Source organism: Miscanthus floridulus, chromosome 11, assembly GCF_019320115.1.
Source record: "Miscanthus floridulus cultivar M001 chromosome 11, ASM1932011v1, whole genome shotgun sequence".
Lineage (NCBI taxonomy): Eukaryota > Viridiplantae > Streptophyta > Magnoliopsida > Poales > Poaceae > Miscanthus > Miscanthus floridulus.
The window spans coordinates 69,627,630-69,644,073 of NC_089590.1; the positions used below are offsets into that span (position 1 = coordinate 69,627,630).

At 47.7% G+C, this 16,444-nt stretch overlaps 1 protein-coding gene, 1 long non-coding RNA gene and 1 pseudogene across 2 annotated transcripts; all 3 read left to right on the forward strand.

The window, feature by feature from the left end:
- The first annotated feature begins 258 nt into the window (after window positions 1-258).
- Window positions 259-1,039, forward strand: LOC136493480 (FCS-Like Zinc finger 1-like). Its single transcript, XM_066489566.1, has one exon. It carries the CDS (start codon window positions 338-340, stop codon window positions 635-637), a length of 300 nt encoding a protein of 99 aa, XP_066345663.1. The 5' UTR covers window positions 259-337; the 3' UTR covers window positions 638-1,039.
- A 1,711-nt stretch (window positions 1,040-2,750) lies between these two features.
- Window positions 2,751-7,272, forward strand: LOC136492922 (uncharacterized). The gene is made up of 3 exons (XR_010768236.1): window positions 2,751-2,976; window positions 6,031-6,171; window positions 7,168-7,272. It is a non-coding gene; the product is annotated as an uncharacterized lncRNA (long non-coding RNA).
- A 5,311-nt stretch (window positions 7,273-12,583) lies between these two features.
- Window positions 12,584-15,870, forward strand: LOC136492147 (dihydroorotase, mitochondrial-like; annotated as a pseudogene).
- The last annotated feature ends 574 nt before the right edge of the window (window positions 15,871-16,444 follow it).

Below are 16,444 nucleotides of genomic sequence, written 5' to 3' on the forward strand. Positions count from 1 at the left end.
CCACCACCAAACACAAGAGCGAGCCTGCCGAACCACTCCGTCCTCCAAAAACCGCGGGCTGTGTCTGTGTGGCCCCTTCCGTCGCGCGGTATCTGCCCGAACCGTGGGCTATCCTATCTCGCACCGCTGTTTGCCCGTTTCAGTTTATCCGGTTCCCGCTCGTGCATCCGCGGACGGGCAACGGTAGACCGCGGTGCTGCCGAGCCCGTCCCCGTCCCAGTCCCTGTCCACCCGCCATATATACCCCAGCTCCCCGCCTACCGAGCTCAACTCAACTATAGACTCACCAAACCTGCATTGTAGTCGTCCGTCCACCCCCAGCAGAACCGCAGCAACCATGGCCACTTCGCTCGCCTGTGCTGGCTTCTTCTTCGACACCGAGCCGATCGGCGAGCCCCGCCTGCCTGCGTTGAACGCGTGCGCGCTCTGCTCCAAGCCGCTCACCCGCAACAGCGACATCTTCATGTACAAGGGGGACACCCCGTTCTGCAGCGAGGACTGCCGCTACGAGCAGATGCACCACGATGCGGCCTACGCGCGGCAGGCCAGCAGCAGCCGGCGGAAGCAGCAGCAGCAGTCGCAGCGGAGCAGAGGAGCCTCTGTGGTCGCCAAGGCAGACGTGTACGTGGCCAGCTAAGCAGAGTGTGGCCGAGGAAGAAGCAGAAGATCGTGCTGCTTCAAGCAGCTACAGCTGCAAGAGATCCCGTTGGGGGAGGCGCTCCTGGCTGGCCGACGACGGCCGGCGTTGCGCCGCACAAAGAGTTTTGGGCGCGGAACAGAGGCGAGCGGGGGATGGATCTGACTGAGGACTGAAGATGGAAATAAGGACAGATCGACCTGACCTGCGGGTTGGAAACTTAAATCGACGCCATGCGTGCTCTGCTCCCGTTGTTTCTGTTTTCCTCGGTTGGGTCTTTTGGGTTGTGTGTGGTAGCTAGAAGTTGAGGTGTGAGGGTGTGTGCGGGAGCATCATCGATCGGCCTGTAAATGTACGCGGCATTTCAACAAGTTACGATAGCCCTGAAATTTTGATCGCAAACGTATCTTGTTCAGTTGTTCCTGACTGCTTTTTTGTGTGCTTTCATGTGTTTTGAGTGATTGCTTTCGCACCAACCGCACGGTACTTTTATTTTTGTGTGCTTTCATAGTTGGTCAGATGATGAGATGAAGCTTGGCAAACGATTGCAGGTCTTCTTTGAGACGACGAAGACCGCGCCACGAATTTGAGGCCCGTTTGATAATACTAGTAGGTTAAGGATTTTGAGATAATATAGCAGATTCTCAAAGTTTTATCTCTCCGAGTCTTAAAATCATGGAATTCACTTCACGCTAAATGATCCAGATTTCTGGAGTGGAATCTCCAGTCACGCAAAACGGCACCCGAGTGAACAATAATCAGTTTCAGTTGTTTTGGTTTCCGATCCCCCATCCCCAAGCCACAGACTGACAAATTGCGTCTTGGATCCGTCAGAAATCTGCAGAGTAAACGGAAATCTGAGACCGAGCAATAATCTGACAGCGCAAGTGTTCCGGGAGGGCCTGTTTAGTTCACCCAAAATCCAAACTTTGACACTATAAAAAAGAGGATTTTCCATCACATCAAATTTGCGGTACATGGAGTACTAAATGTTAACGAAATAAAAAACTAATTGCACAGTTTGGTTGTACTTTACGAGACGAACGTTTTGAGCCTAATTAGTCAATGTTTGGATAATTATTAACAAATAAAAACGAAAGCTACTGTACCTACAGTACCTTCGTGAAATGCGGCGGCGCCGAATTGGGGACCAACTAAACGTGGCCTAGGATCCGTGCTTTTTAGCTTATTTTTTTTAGTCAAAATATTATTTCGATTTTTTTTTCAGCGAAGCGATCGGGGCTGATGCAATTACAAGTATAGAGTATGTTTATCCGGCGTATACCATCTTTCCGTCAGTGTCAAGCTACTCAAACAAAAGATCCAAAATGGCCTAAATCATTGCACCCACGTCAGATACGTTGAACTCCACAATTTTCTTTATCTTTTGTGTACGTCTCACTACTCATCGCTGAGTCACCGGAGAGTCAGTCCCCCACCCAATCATGCAGCCAGAGACGTCATGGGCCCATGGTGTGGAGAAAGCCCGTGGTCCGTGGAGGCGCAGATCCAACATGTGTCGAGTCACCAGCTGCCTATGCCTTGTTGTGCGTGACTCACCGCCTGCGCAGCAGCAAGCAGCAGTGTCGCACGGGGTATGGCCCGCACGCACTTTTACGCGTCATCCTCCACTCAGCGCCCAACAACTGTGTGACGCGATTCGAAAGCTTCCCATCGTCTTGTTTTTCTTTTTTATTAGATTTACTCTTGGTTGATATTTTATTTTTTTTGTTAGTCAATTTTTACATAACATCATATATATATATATATATATATATACACACTACATAAACATCACAAAATGCATCACATAATATTATAAAATACCTCACAGCAGTGGCGGAGGCAGCTGTACGGCGAGGTCTGGCCTCTGCCATACCTAAAATGTATAGAAAACACTAGTATAATATGTGTATATACGGTTATATACATGAAATACAAATATTGAAATATACATGGCTGTTAGCCTCCGCTACTGTGCACGGATGGATTTTGTTTGTGGGCTGGTATCTCATGGGCCTACCTGACTACGTCAAGAGCCCACGGCACTATCCACGGAAGGAAGCTAGCTCGTTGGTCTTCTAGCCTTCCTGGCTGATCGACTGCTCCAGGTTTCAGTGGCCGCCGCCGCGACGCCCGATGCCCGACGCCGACGGTTCGTATTTTCGTAAGACCAAAACCTATCGGCTATCGGACATCCAAAAACGGCGGTGCATCAAGTGCAGAGGCGGCGAGGCGGCGATCGACGACGGCGAACGTCTGTCGGCTTTGAGTCTGACATCTGAAGGAATCGACATAAAAAATGGCACCACCAAAGAAGAGCGGATACATAATGGAAGGTATTTTATGTTTTAGATTATAATTACTAATTAGATTATCTTTTTCGTGTTAATTAATTTATCTAGGCTATACATTGAGAGAACCTTATTCAAGGGACTTGATCCTGCTGAAATTAAGAACGAATATCAAAAAAAAGAAAAAGAATGCCAATGCTAAGGTCTGCACGCAAATAAAACTTTCTTATGGGTATGTGTTTGTTCAACAAGAAGATTTATTTAGTGAGGTATTTTATGTGCCAATGCTTTACTTTTGGATTTTTATTATATTTGCTGATCACATAGTAATACACATGTTTAGATAATGTTCTAGTGTGTCCTTGCATAATTGATAGTTATATTATGTAACACCCTCGGTGTTACGCTCTAAACAAATTATTAAACCATATCATGAGCATCATGTTTACGTAATAATGCATGTGATGGAATGTATAGATGAAGTATTGCAACCTAAAATGATCAATAAAAATGTTAAATGAGAAGCTATTACACAACTCATGTATATTAAGTAGGGTTTAAAACTAATTTTTATTGAATAAAAATACTATAGAACATATATGTGACGCTTAAATAAAGTTTGGAATATGAACTTTGTATATGACAATGAAATACTTGTTGTGGAAGAATAACATTGCTAGCCAACATTTCTAATAGCATAAAAATAGAACTTGAAATCAAATTCAGCTCGACTTAGAAGAATTTAAGTATATATAAGCAGCAAGACAGTGCAATGTCTGGCGATTTATTTTGTGAAATCGAGTCAGGATGTGGTGTCGTGTTTTAGCTCAGGTTGGTAGCCTCATATGCCATCTTGAGCATGGTGAAGATGGTTTATGTCCAGAAGCAACCGTTTAGTTGTTATAGGTGCTTTAAAATACGTGCACGACACGTTCCTGGCCTAACTCGTCGGGTGGACGTGGTCACCCAGCTCGGGCGCTCGGTGTCACCGCGCTGGTCGCGCGTGCGCGCGCGTGGCCGGCCACGGCTGCCTCTGGCCTGGCTGTGGCCCGGCTACCGCAGGCCCGCCATGCGGAGCTGCTGCTGCCGCCTGTCCTGCCCCACGCCGCGACGAAGCCAATGCCGACGCTGTGCACCTCATCGTCGTGCCCGCGCACTACTACGCTGCCTCGTGTTGCTGCTATCGACGCCACCGTGATGCTGTGCTGCGCTGCTGCCGCTGCCGCTCGCTCTACCACCGCGGGCACGTGGGCTGTCCCACCGCACCGCCGACCCGCCCTGTGCTGCGACACAGCCGCTGCGGGTGCCATCGCCTCACCATCACATCCGTGCCTTCCTTTGAACCCCTATCCCGCTGCTGGCCCGGTTTGGTGCTCGCCGCAGCCACGAGCACGTAGTAGAGTTCGCGGTCGCTTTGCCATTTATGGCACTGCGGTCGTGCGGGCCATGCCGGTCGTGGACGTGCGCGCTTGTCCTCAGCGCCTGCGTGTGGGCCTCTAGGATCACGCTGACCGCATCCCACCAAGGTGAGGCCGAGCTGAGCCCACCTGCGGCGCTCCATCTCTCTCTTTCTCTCTTTCTCCCTCTGCTGCCGTCGTCGAGCCGCACCATCAAATTACCCAGCGAACGATCAGCTCCATTCAATTCAGTGCATCCATGGGTTCAATATCACATCCTCTCGCTGCCCGACCCCACCTAGCCTGGAACCGTGCAAGGCCAAGCTCCAATTTGGAGTTTTTCCCACCGCCGTGCCATTAAGGACGCACTCGGCCATGGTCGAGGACAGCCCTCTACCGCCCATCATGAACCAATTCACCTGCACCACTAGCATCGCCTTGACTCTCTCTTCACCTTACGTGCCTTAGCCGAACCGCTACCGCCTCCCCGTCGTCGCTGACGCAACCGTGTCGCCACGGTGTGTCGCCACACGGCTCAGCCGCACTGGCCAGCCCTTCTCCGTCACCCTCTTCTCCAACCGTCACCTCGGCTAGGTCCATGGCAGTCTATTGATCCTCACTCGCTAGCTAGTTAGGTCCTTAGGTGCCCTTTTTCGTCGGAGTAGTTGTGTCACCGTCGCGGATGGTCGCACGCCGCTGCAGCTCGCTCCAGTGCGTCCCGCCGCCCTGCGTTGCTGGTCAGTGTAGGCGGTTGGACCATAGTTGAGTGTCGGCCTGACCGATGAGCCAGTGCAGGTCTCTGGTGGTCGGCGTGGCCACCCCATGCCACCGCTCGCCGCGCTGCGGGGCACGGGTTAGCCGGGGGTGCGCACGGTGGAATTCCAAGAAAGCCAAGAGGTTAAGTGAGAAGTCTTGTGAGAAGGGGAAATAACGTTAGGACTTAGTTGTAATTTAGGAGAAGTGTGAGGTCTATTTTACAAAAGCGCCAGCGCGCGTGGGATTCCACCGTCTCGGGCCGTCTCGCGCGTGGGCCGGTGTCGCGTGGGCCGCTTCAGCGGGCCGCTGTGCACACGCGCTGGGTCGCTCGGGCCACGCGTGTGGGCCACGCGGAGAGATTCACTTTTCGTTTTCATAAGGAATTAGAAGTAGTTTTCTAATTTAATTTCTGAGTTGATCTTTGGTAATTAATATAAAATCATGTAGGTGTACAAAAATTATGAAATAAATTTTGTTAGGTTTCTAAAATTGTGCTCTATCTGTTGGTGTATTTAGTTCATGTTTATGTGTGTTGAGATTAGGGGCTATTAAATCATTTGAGGATGTTTAGTAATATTGAGTTAATTATTGTAGGATTTTTTATGGTAAATTAGTGATAGCTTTAGTCATGAATTTTTTTATAATAGCTTCATTATATTATTACGTGCTCACTGTAATTTTTGTAGCTTTAGAATAGACTTAGCATTAGGATAGTTAATTGCTCTTTGTTTCAATATACATTAAATCATTAGTAGAAATAAAAATATATCCTTGGTTTGCTAAGCTAAATGTGTTAGTTGAACCCAATACCTTGTTTGATAAAAATGATAGTTAGCTTAGTATCTTAGTTATTAGAGCTAGCTTAGTAGCTTAGTATGTGTATTCTTAGTTTAACAGTTGTTGTTGCCTAAATGCTAAGTGTTGCATCATCATCGCATGTATGTAGAGAACGAGTTGGCGGAGATCATGACAACCGACGATCATGAGTTTGAGGAGATCGTCGAGGAGTACAAGGAGAAGATTTTCGTGCAGTAGGAGGTCCTAGAGCCGCCACTAACTGACTCAGCTGACACCGCGCCTGCCTAAGGCAAGTTCCAGTGCATAACCTCTATTTTATAATTCACCGTATTTAAATGTGTTGTGCATTTACGTTATAGGATTTTTATGGAAACCACATGCATAGATACACCTGTCCTAAGAGTCTTACTAGTGTAGGTTCGAGTAGATGTTATGCTAATATCATCGGTAGCGTGAGTAACCTGCCGTTGCTCATAATAGGGGATTATTATTACTCTCGTAATAAAATGATGAAAGAAAAAATAGAGACAGGGCAGTGATATAGTATGAGTATTGGTGGGTGTAACAGGTTGTGTCCCACGATCAACGGGGCTTAGCTTGATTACACTGTTTTTCTCTGTTCGTGTCGATTAAGGACCGTACGTTGCTATGGATGGTAGTCAGGTCACAGACTTATTATCCTGATCACATACTTGCTTATAGTAGCGGAAAGGCTCGTTACGCTCTTATCGTGGGTTCCGACTCTTTCTAGAACGACTAATTGGAGGTGGAAAAAGGTGAAGGTCTAAGCACCAAACTGAGACCGGGTCTCAAGAGTGGGGGCTTGGAGTCCAAGTTTAGGTGGAGACCTGGACCCTGTGATAGGAGTGGAATGGGTTGATCTTGTTTGTACCTGAGGTACAAACAGGACGTATGTTTTGGGGTACCTAGTTAGGATACATTGGTTCACGAATCACTGTTTCCGTCAGACGGTACGACTTGGCTATGGTCTAGCACTGTAGTAAGAACTAAAAGATGAAAGATGATGAAATGGTTCTGATTGCTCAACCCTTGCCTGAAAGTAGAACATATGCTTATCTAGAATGGTTAGCTAATGAAGTAATCATGATTGCTAATAAAACTTGACTGTAGGGATGAACTATTTGTAATGCTTTCCGCAAGCAAAAAGAAAACAACAAACACATATTGCCTGTCATGTCCTTAAGAGTCGGGAAACTATTCCCACTAGATGGGTAAGTCTTGCGATTACATTGTGTACTCAGAGTTTATTTTACCCCTATTGCAGGTGCAGCTTGAGGAGTAGCTCTTGTGTGGAGGATTCTTCTGGTGGACACAAACTGATACTTGTATCGTTCCGCTAGATGTTTATTTTCATTCCGCTGTTTAATTATCGCACTCAGAACTCTGGTGTTGTAATAAATAATTTCCAATAACTCTTGTTGTATGAAATAGACTAAGTGTTATAAGCTCGTACTCATTATTGAATCCTGGTGGTAAAACATGGGTTGTTTCGAGTTCTCCCTTAGGGTGGGCTCGGCGGAACTGTCCGGTGTAACTAACTTTCGGGTGCTTAGTGTCTAGTGGAAGACGAGCGCCTTCGAAAGCGTGTTATTTCGGACGGTTCTGTCACATATTATACATGTTCGACCTTTATAAATCCCGCCACATCTAGAAAATATTCCCGCCTTCGCCACTGCCTCACAGAACATCAGATGTAGGCTATTCAAAAGTAGGCAGCGAATGAGGCTAGATGGAGAGCTACTAAATTTAGAGAGTCATTTACATAGTCTGTCGGAGATATTTTTCCTTTAATAATAGCCAAATTTACTTTTAGAAAATGATTTGGCTAATCTTTTGGAGATGCTCTTAAGGTGCCCGTCTCCATAAATCGATTTTCGGAGGCGGGCACACTATCAGATCCACCTCAGAGAAGGCCAAGGCCCAACAGGCCCAGTCGAGGCCCGAGAGCCTTCTTCAATTTAAATACAGGAAGTTTGGATTTTCATTCACTCAGTCATTTCTCTTCCTCTCCCTCTCTATCCTCAGTAGAGCAGCGCGCTCCTTGGCTCTCCTCTCCCTCTCCCTCCTCAGTTGTTGTCCTCTCTCTCCCTCTGAAAGGACTTAGGATGTCGCCTAGAGGGGGGGTGAATAGGCGTTTCTGAAAATTAACACCTTTAAATGCGGAAACAATTAGAAAGGAGAGTTTCCAAAATGAAAACTCTAAATAAAGAGTACTACCACCCCTCACAAGTTAGCCACATAGTAAACAAGGTATAAAGAATATATCTAGAAGCTACAACCCTGCAACACCAACTTAGAACAGAGAATAAATATTTTCAGTGCAGGCAGGAAATACCGGACGTGTCCGGTATACACCATTTCTGCAGATCGGCCCCGAACTTGCTCCTTTCGATTTCTATCTTCAAACCAAACTGCAGGCACCTAATGGAGATGACAATATACACAGAGAACCTGTAGAATAGCTAGAGCAACACAAATATCAAATAAAAAGCGAATTGAGACACGATATTTGTTTTACCGAAGTTCGGACTCGTTCGAGTCCTACTCTCCGTTGAGGGGGCTGTGGGCGACCCAGCGAAGGTCAGCCCTAGAGGTTACCACGAAGGTCACTCTAGCCGGAGTCTTTTCCAACTCCTTTTCCTCCTTCCACTAATTTGATTCCGAGGCGGCGGAATCGACCGTTACAAACTTTCCGAGGCACACCACAATCTCTCGGGTGCTCTCCGGCGACGCCTAACCGTCTAGGACCGAAGAGTCCAAGAGTAACAAATGCGAATCACGAGATTGACAATATGCACAAGTGCTCAAGTGGTGGCTTGCTCTCTTTTTCAAATTCTCTCTTAACCCACAAATTGATTTTGCAATTTGGATCACACACTCACTAAGAGAGGGTTTAGGAGAGTTGGCAAGGCTCAAAAACGCGTCTCTATTTTAGTAGAATCAGTAGCCTCCAAAGGTGGAGGCTTGGGGGTATTTATAGCCCCCTTGAAAAACTAGCCGTTTTATAGCCGTTGCAATACCGGACACGTCCGGTATGACTTACACTGCCCCAACGGTAACTAAGTTACAGTGAAGTTGTGAGGCGTCGGAACTCCCGATGAATGCCGGAACTCCCGACCGCCGGAACTCCCGACTCACGTCAGAACTCTCGATCCTCAGCAAATTTGAAAACCATGTAACTGAGTTAAAGTTAGTGAGGTGTCGAAACTCCCGATGTATGCCGGAACTCCCGACCGTCGGAACTCCCGACTTACGTCGGAACTCCCGGCCCTCAAGGCTTTGAAAAACTAGCCGTTGGCCTCTGGTCGTCCATACCGGACACGTCCGGTATGACCTGGACAGTGAACTCTACAAATTATTTAAATTGCGAGTCGTCGGAACTCCCGACCATTGCCGGAACTTCCGACCGTCGGAACTCCCGACCTACATCGGAACTTCCGACGAACCAACCCGAGAACAACATTTTTATAGTTACTGGGCAAATACCGGACACGTCCGGTATGGCTAGACCAGCAACAAGTCAGTTAGCTCTTTTGTCTCTCAAACACTCAAATCTCACATGGGTTGGCTTAAGCACTTATGAAACATTATCTATCAACATGATGCATCCCTCTAAAATAGTACGGCATGCCTATTTACTCAAATTTAAAAGTATAACGTATTTAAACCTTTTGAGTTGCTCTTGTTTTTGAACCGAAGCCGTGTATTCCAATCTTCATCAAGTGAGGGTGCCAACATGTTGATATTGATCTTTTTCACTTGAGCATAGCCATCTTGAGCACGTGACTTGATTCCATTCATCAAATTTGAATAATCCCAAATGTATCAAGTCACTTCTATCAAACACTCCAATAGTGATTTGATCCTTCACATCGATATGACCATCGTAGCTTGATTAGTACCTCAACTAAATGCAAGTACTTTCTTCTTCACCCTAGCTAGGTTCTTCGGCCGCCAAGCCGTCGCTTGCCCTTCACCCTTGTTTAGTACCTCGAAGCCTTTCCTTGCTATCTTCACCATCTCATGCCATCAAGTCACATCTTGTGTTGAATCATCCATTCATTTGTATTGTTGTCTTTTTCATTTCAATTTAGCAAGCTTCAAATATGAGACCATTCCATATGCAATCCCTCATGTCTCATTAATTAATACTTAAGAGCTTGCTTTCTTATAGCACATAGAAATCCCACAACAAATAAGCCTTTGCATGAATTCCATTTGCATTGTTGTCTTGTGCTTGAACTAGATTGTTTATAAAACAACACATCATTTTGGCTTTCATTAAGTACCTGTGAGATAACCTATTACCTGTCCACACTTAGCAAACGGGTTAGACCTTTAATTACGTTGTCATTCAATCATCCAAAACCCACTGAAGGGCTAGATGCACTTTCACCCTCCGACTTCCTCACTCGCTCTCTCCTGTCTCCTTACGATGTGGGGCCGCGGCGCCGCGCGGCGCGGCCAGCGCTCGGCCCTCGGTGTGGGGCCAAGGTGGCGCTCTGCTCTTGATACAGGGCCGACGGCGCGCTGCGCCACCTCCTCTAGGCGTGGATCCGCACCCCTTCTCCACCCCGAGGAGGCATGGCCGCTCCTTCTCTGGCCACGGTAGGCCCAGATCCGGCCACGACGGGCCTAGATCCGGTAGTGGCGGGGAGGCGGAGGCGGTCGAGCGCCGGCGCACCTCCTCCACCGGCCAGTACCTCCTTCCCCTTCTTCCCCACCGGCTACACCTCCCTCCCTTTCCCACGACGGTGCTGGAGGTCCTGGATCCGGCGAGGAGGACGCGACGGCGTGCTCCACCACGGCGGCGGCTCCCTCCTTGGGCCACGCCTAGATCCAGCGAGGAGGAGGCCAGCCGCGCCCAGTTTTGGCACGGAGGAGGCCGGTCGTGCCCAGATGCAGTGGCGGTGACGACAGCGGGCTCGATTGGGCTCGCTAGTTTTTTTTATTTTTTTAAATCGATTAACGGAGGCGGGCAGCTTAATGCGACGGCCTCCATTAATCGATTAACCGTGCCCGTCTCTAAAAGGTTAGATTAACCATGACCTTTAATTAAAGACGGTTGTAATGTCCGCCTTCATTAATTAAAATGCCCGTCTCCCTTAAGTTTTGTGTACTGGTGAACGGTAGTAAATTCAGGCTGTGTTTCGCATAGCTCCCAGGGGCTCTGGCTCCTCCGTGAAATCGCTGTAGTAGCATTGTAGCATGGAGCCGTTTTGGATTTCGGGGCAGAAAATAAACTGAGATGAGGAGCTGATGGAGCCACGATTTCAAGGCTCCGTGCTACAGTACTACGACAGTATCGGAGCCGGAGCCGGAGAAGCCCCTCCCTCTCGATGCCGACGGGCGACGGCGCAAAAACCACAGATCGCGTGCATATGCATCTTCAGCCTGTGCGTGACCACCACCACGTAGCAGACGCATTGCTTAAGCGCCACCTGCCATTGGTCCCAACCGATGCTCACACACGGGGTGCTGCCGCCGTGCCTCGTGGCGTGCATGCACCAACTCTCCCTAAAGAATCTCTAGCTCGTCAGGAAGGAGACCTAGACAAAGCTGTGTGTGCCCATGCTGAAGTTATCTGAGCGAGAGGCTGTTGCAACTTGCAAGTGCCCTCTATCATGTGGGGCAGCATCGCGTGTTGGGGGAAAAGGCTGGCGCACCAATTATCAGCCCTGATAGGGTGTCTAGGTTAGTAGTGTTAATTTGATGCAATGCAAATCACTACTACTGTACTCCAGAATATGATTCCGATTGATCTCGGTGCGTCAGAATATTTGCCTCCAGTTTTTTTGCTGCACAAAGCGGAGCAAGCAGCAGTATTTATATTTCACACAAGTGGATTCACCTGCCCTGACCGTGATAGGCTGACGATACTGATAGGATAGCACACGGTTTTTGCTTGTGTGTGCTACGGTAGTATGTTTAGCGTTTGTGTAAATAAAAACAGTGACGCTTTTGTTTTGGCGTGACTCGTCTCTGTCGGGATCCAGAATCCGCCACCACGTCACACGCGGAGGGGCCCGTTTCCTTGGCCTGTCGTTCTGGTACGGGTGCACCCGTGGACCCGGCGGTGCGCGGGCCATCATGCCACAGACACAGCTGCCGCCATCAAGCCGAGTCAGCCTGCCGAACCACTCGGTCTTCCAAAAACCGTGGGCCATCTCGCCGCGCGGTATCTGCCCGGACCGTGGGCCATCTCGCGCCGCCGTTTGCCCGTTTCATCGTTCCCGCTCGTGCTTCCGCAAACGGCCGACGGCCGTGCTGCCGAGCTCGCCCCGGTCCCCGTCCCCGTCCACCCGCCATATATACCCCCGCTCCCCGCCTGCCGAGCTCAGCTCTGAAACCTGCCTACCTGCCTGCCTTGTAGAGTCGTCCACCCCCACACCACCACGGCACCACCCAGAACCGCAGCAACCATGGCCACTTCGCTCACCTGTGCTGGCTTCTTCTTCGACACCGAGCCGATCGGCGAGCCCTGCCTGCCCGCGCTGAACGCGTGCGCGCTCTGCTCAAAACCGTTGGCCCGCGACACCGACATCTTCATGTACAGAGGGGACACGCCCTTCTGCAGCCAGGAGTGCCGCTACGAGCAGATGCAGCACGACGCCATCCGCGCCAGGCACGCGGCCAGGTCCTCTGGCCGGCGGCAGCAGCCGTAGTCCAAAAACATAAAGGTGCCTGAGACGAGTTGACCGCGCCAGAAGGAGCCTCTGGCTGAGGTGTTCGCCGGACTTCCTGAGAAACGCAGGTCCGATCGATGGAGCAAAAGATTAGAGCAGCTACATTTGTCCGTCACGATCAAGACCTGTGAATTGTGAGGCTAGAGCAAGGCCATGATGCCCGTCAGCGCCATCTGTAAAAGCTCATCAGCGCTAGCACGAGGCTTCGCCCTATGATCCGCCCACATGTGCTCGTGCGTGTTTGAGCCAGGTTGTAACACCACTTTGTAAACTGGAGCATTTCGGAAGCTTGCTTCCAACAGCTGATCGTCATGTGTACAAATTTGCTTCCAACAGTATAATGGAGCACATTAGAAATTATTTTTACAGGGACAATAGTATCATTCGCCATGTGTACAAATTTGCTCTACATGCGATTATTATGGGACAGAGTGACTACCCATTTTTTATTTGTTAAATCGTGCTAAAGCGAGGGATGGAAGCCAATGCAGCAGGTCGGCTCCTTGCCGCGTCATCTTCCGCACTTCTCCAGGGCCGAATCTGAGGGCAACTGCCATGGCTGCCACGTCGCTGCAGCAGGAGCAGCTGATCGTCACGCGCCCCGACGAGTGCCACCTCCATCTTCGCGATGGCGGTGTCCTCGAGGCCGTGCTGCCCCACAGGTTCGAGCGATCATCGTGTTGCTATTTGGTTTTTGCATTGGTGGTGCACAGCTGGTGCTCGATGCAATGTTTCTGAGACTGTGTGGTTGTGCTCTGTGACAATGCGAGGCATTTCGGGAGGGCCATCCTCATGCCCAACCTGAAGACGCCGGTGACCACGACGGCGCGGGCGGTGGAGTACAGGGAGGAGATAATGAGGGCGCTGCCACCAGGGAGATAAAGCGCGCAAGTATGAATTCTTCTCCATGTAGTAACCAAACCTATTCTTCAGGTTCTTTAAAAGATATCTTGTTTTCACATAGAAGAATGTAGATCAGCTTCATGTGGCATGGTTCTCTGGTTGTATTGTGTTTTCAACTTTCATCCATCCGCTCCTAAGTCCTCATCAATAGAAGTCCAAGCAGTAATCAGCTCTAGTGTGGGTTTAACTATCTATCTGTGTACTTGCGCAATGAGTTTGTTGCCACGTACATTCTGCTGAAAATTTGAACAAAATTATCTAATGCAATTATCAAAAAAAATTATCTAATGTGCATGAAATGAAAACTGTTGTGTGCATTTACCAATCTATATCTTGAGGTTGATGTTTATTTTGCATGCTATGTGGTTTTAGGAGAGAGTGGTGTAGTCCTTGCTGTGAAGCTGTATCCCGCCGGAGCAACTACCGATTCCCAGGATGGTGTGACCGATAAATTTGTGAAGTGCTTGCCTGTCCTCGAGGAGATGGTCAGGCAGGAAATTCCTTTGCTTGTAAGTAGTTTAGGTCCATTGCATTCTTGATGCACTAAAGGCCTTTTGATTGGAGTTTTGATGCACATGACTAGTCTCTATATTGGTCACAATTTGTTGGACTGTTCTTGCTTTAGTTAGTAAGTTGTTTTTCCTTTCCAAAAAATGTAATCTGCATTTTCTTTCAAAAAAGTAATTTGTTTTTGCACTGCTTGTGCAAAAATCTTTTATGGCTATTGCTCATTTATGATCTTTTTTCTCCAGGTTCATGGAGAAGTCACAGATCCACATGTTGACATCTTTGACCGTGAGAAGGTTTTCATTGATAGAATACTGGCACAGTGGCACCACTTGTACAAAAACTTCCACAGCTGAAAATTGTTATGGAACACATCACAACTATGGATGCAGTGAATTTCATAGAATCATGTGAACAAGGTACTGCACTGCTGCTAGGATGGCATTAATACTTATTATTATAACACTTTCATGTTCCCAGGTCATGTTGCTGCAACAGTGACTCCTCAGCATCTCCTCCTCAATAGGAACGCTTTATTTCAGGGTGGCTTGCAGCCACACAATTACTGCTTGCCAGTTCTGAAAAGAGAGATCCATAGTATGGAGTCACCCTCTAAGAAATGCTACTCCTCCTTATAAATGCACAATGACAATGATATTCATTATTATTTTCTAAAATTACTAGACATTTCTTCAGCAATTAGCCAACTATGAAACCACTTTTTAAATATGCATGATGATCGTCATTTTCTTTCAAAATGTGACCAAATATTCCTTCAGCAAATATATAACTAGATCCATAACAATATTCTTGTCTCGCATTTTTCTTTAGCCTCATTAGGATTGGGATATTGCCCATAATTTCAATCAACTGTCATGTTAAAACTTTTTGTTCTGTAATTTTTTAACAGCGCTCTGCCTATTAACTGTTTCTGAACCTTCAACCTAGGACAAGCTATTGTATCTGCTGTAACAAAAGGGAGTAGACGATACTTTCTTGGCACTGACAGCGCTCCCCATGATAAACGGAACAAAGAATGTTCCTGTGGTTGTGCAGGAATATATAGCGCTCCTGTTGCCTTGTCTCTTTATGCGAAGGTATTTGAAGAGGTAATCTTTATCTCAGAGCACTCTCATGCTTATCGTTCATCTTTGCTTCCGAGAAAATACATAACCATTTATCACCACCACAACTAGATTTCAAGAAAACTATCTTGCTGTAGGTTGGTGTCAATTACGTGGCACTGAAGTTGTGGTGGTGACAAACTATGCAGATGTTGAAAATTCCTTTTTCTTATCGGTTTATTTCTCTGGACATGTTTCCACTATTCCAGGCTGGAGCCCTCGATAATCTAGAAGCTTTTACAAGCTTCAATGGCCCTGATTTTTACGGTCTCCCAAGGAACACTTCAAAGATTGTCTTGAGAAAGAGTGGCTGGGAAGTATCCGCAACTTATAAGCACAGTTCAGGGGAGATTGTGCCTATGTTTGCTGGCAGCACCCTTGAATGGCTTCCATCTGATGATGAGCCTAAAGAATAAACGATATGCATTATTGGACGCTGCACTTGAGGAGATCAATAAGTGGAGTTTTTCCAGTTCTTTTTCCCTTTTCTATTAGAATCAGCATAGCAAATTGTTCAGCCATACTCGACGGTTCTTGAAGGCAAAATTAGTTAGAGGAAGTTATTGAAAGCAACGACGTGTGATATGCGTATTGAGTTCTTCTATCCCATTTGGATTGCAGTACAGTTTCAGAAACAGCTAAATGTGTATGGTTTTCAAGGGTGCTTTACTGATCTAGACACTAGGCTAGAGCAAACATGCATAATGAATAAATATTAGCACTGCAGTTGTATATCAATCTTGCTGTCGATTTGAGACAAATTTCTCCCTGCTATTGCTACTCCTGAATCTTGTATCCTTTCGACTGCTACTGTCCGGTTATTCAGACCTGCAGGGGATGCTGCATGGTTTCAGGAACCTCTCATAGCTGTCACCAGCTGTTCCTCCATCGGATATTCGGATACGTTGGATATATCATGGGCGTCCGTATAATATTTAATAAATCAAATAAAACTCTATGGTACGTAACATTATGTGTTGTATGGTTTAATATCATACGGGATTTTGACTGAACGTTGACTCAGCTTATATGGTTGGAAATTTTTCATCTTAATTGAGAAGCTGAGAAAAGGACATAGGCGTGCCACGCGCCGCCGCCGCCGCCGGCCTGGCCGAGGCTGGCGTGGTCAGTCTTTTGCCACTTAAATCCACACAATCACGGGAGTTTCTCTCCTTGATGGTGGGGGCGAGTTGATTGCGTCAGTTACCGTCCCTTCCACTTTCCGTCTCCTGAGATTCTCCGCTGTCTTTCTCTCTTCCCGTCGCTGTCATATATCTGTAGTCCTCCGTCATCCCTTCTCCCGATCCGCAACCGCTCCCGA

Excerpts from the sequence above, each read along its gene's own strand:
- LOC136493480 (XM_066489566.1), top strand. The coding sequence starts at position 338 with ATGGCCACTTCGCTCGCCTGTGCTGGCTTCTTCTTCGACACCGAGCCG.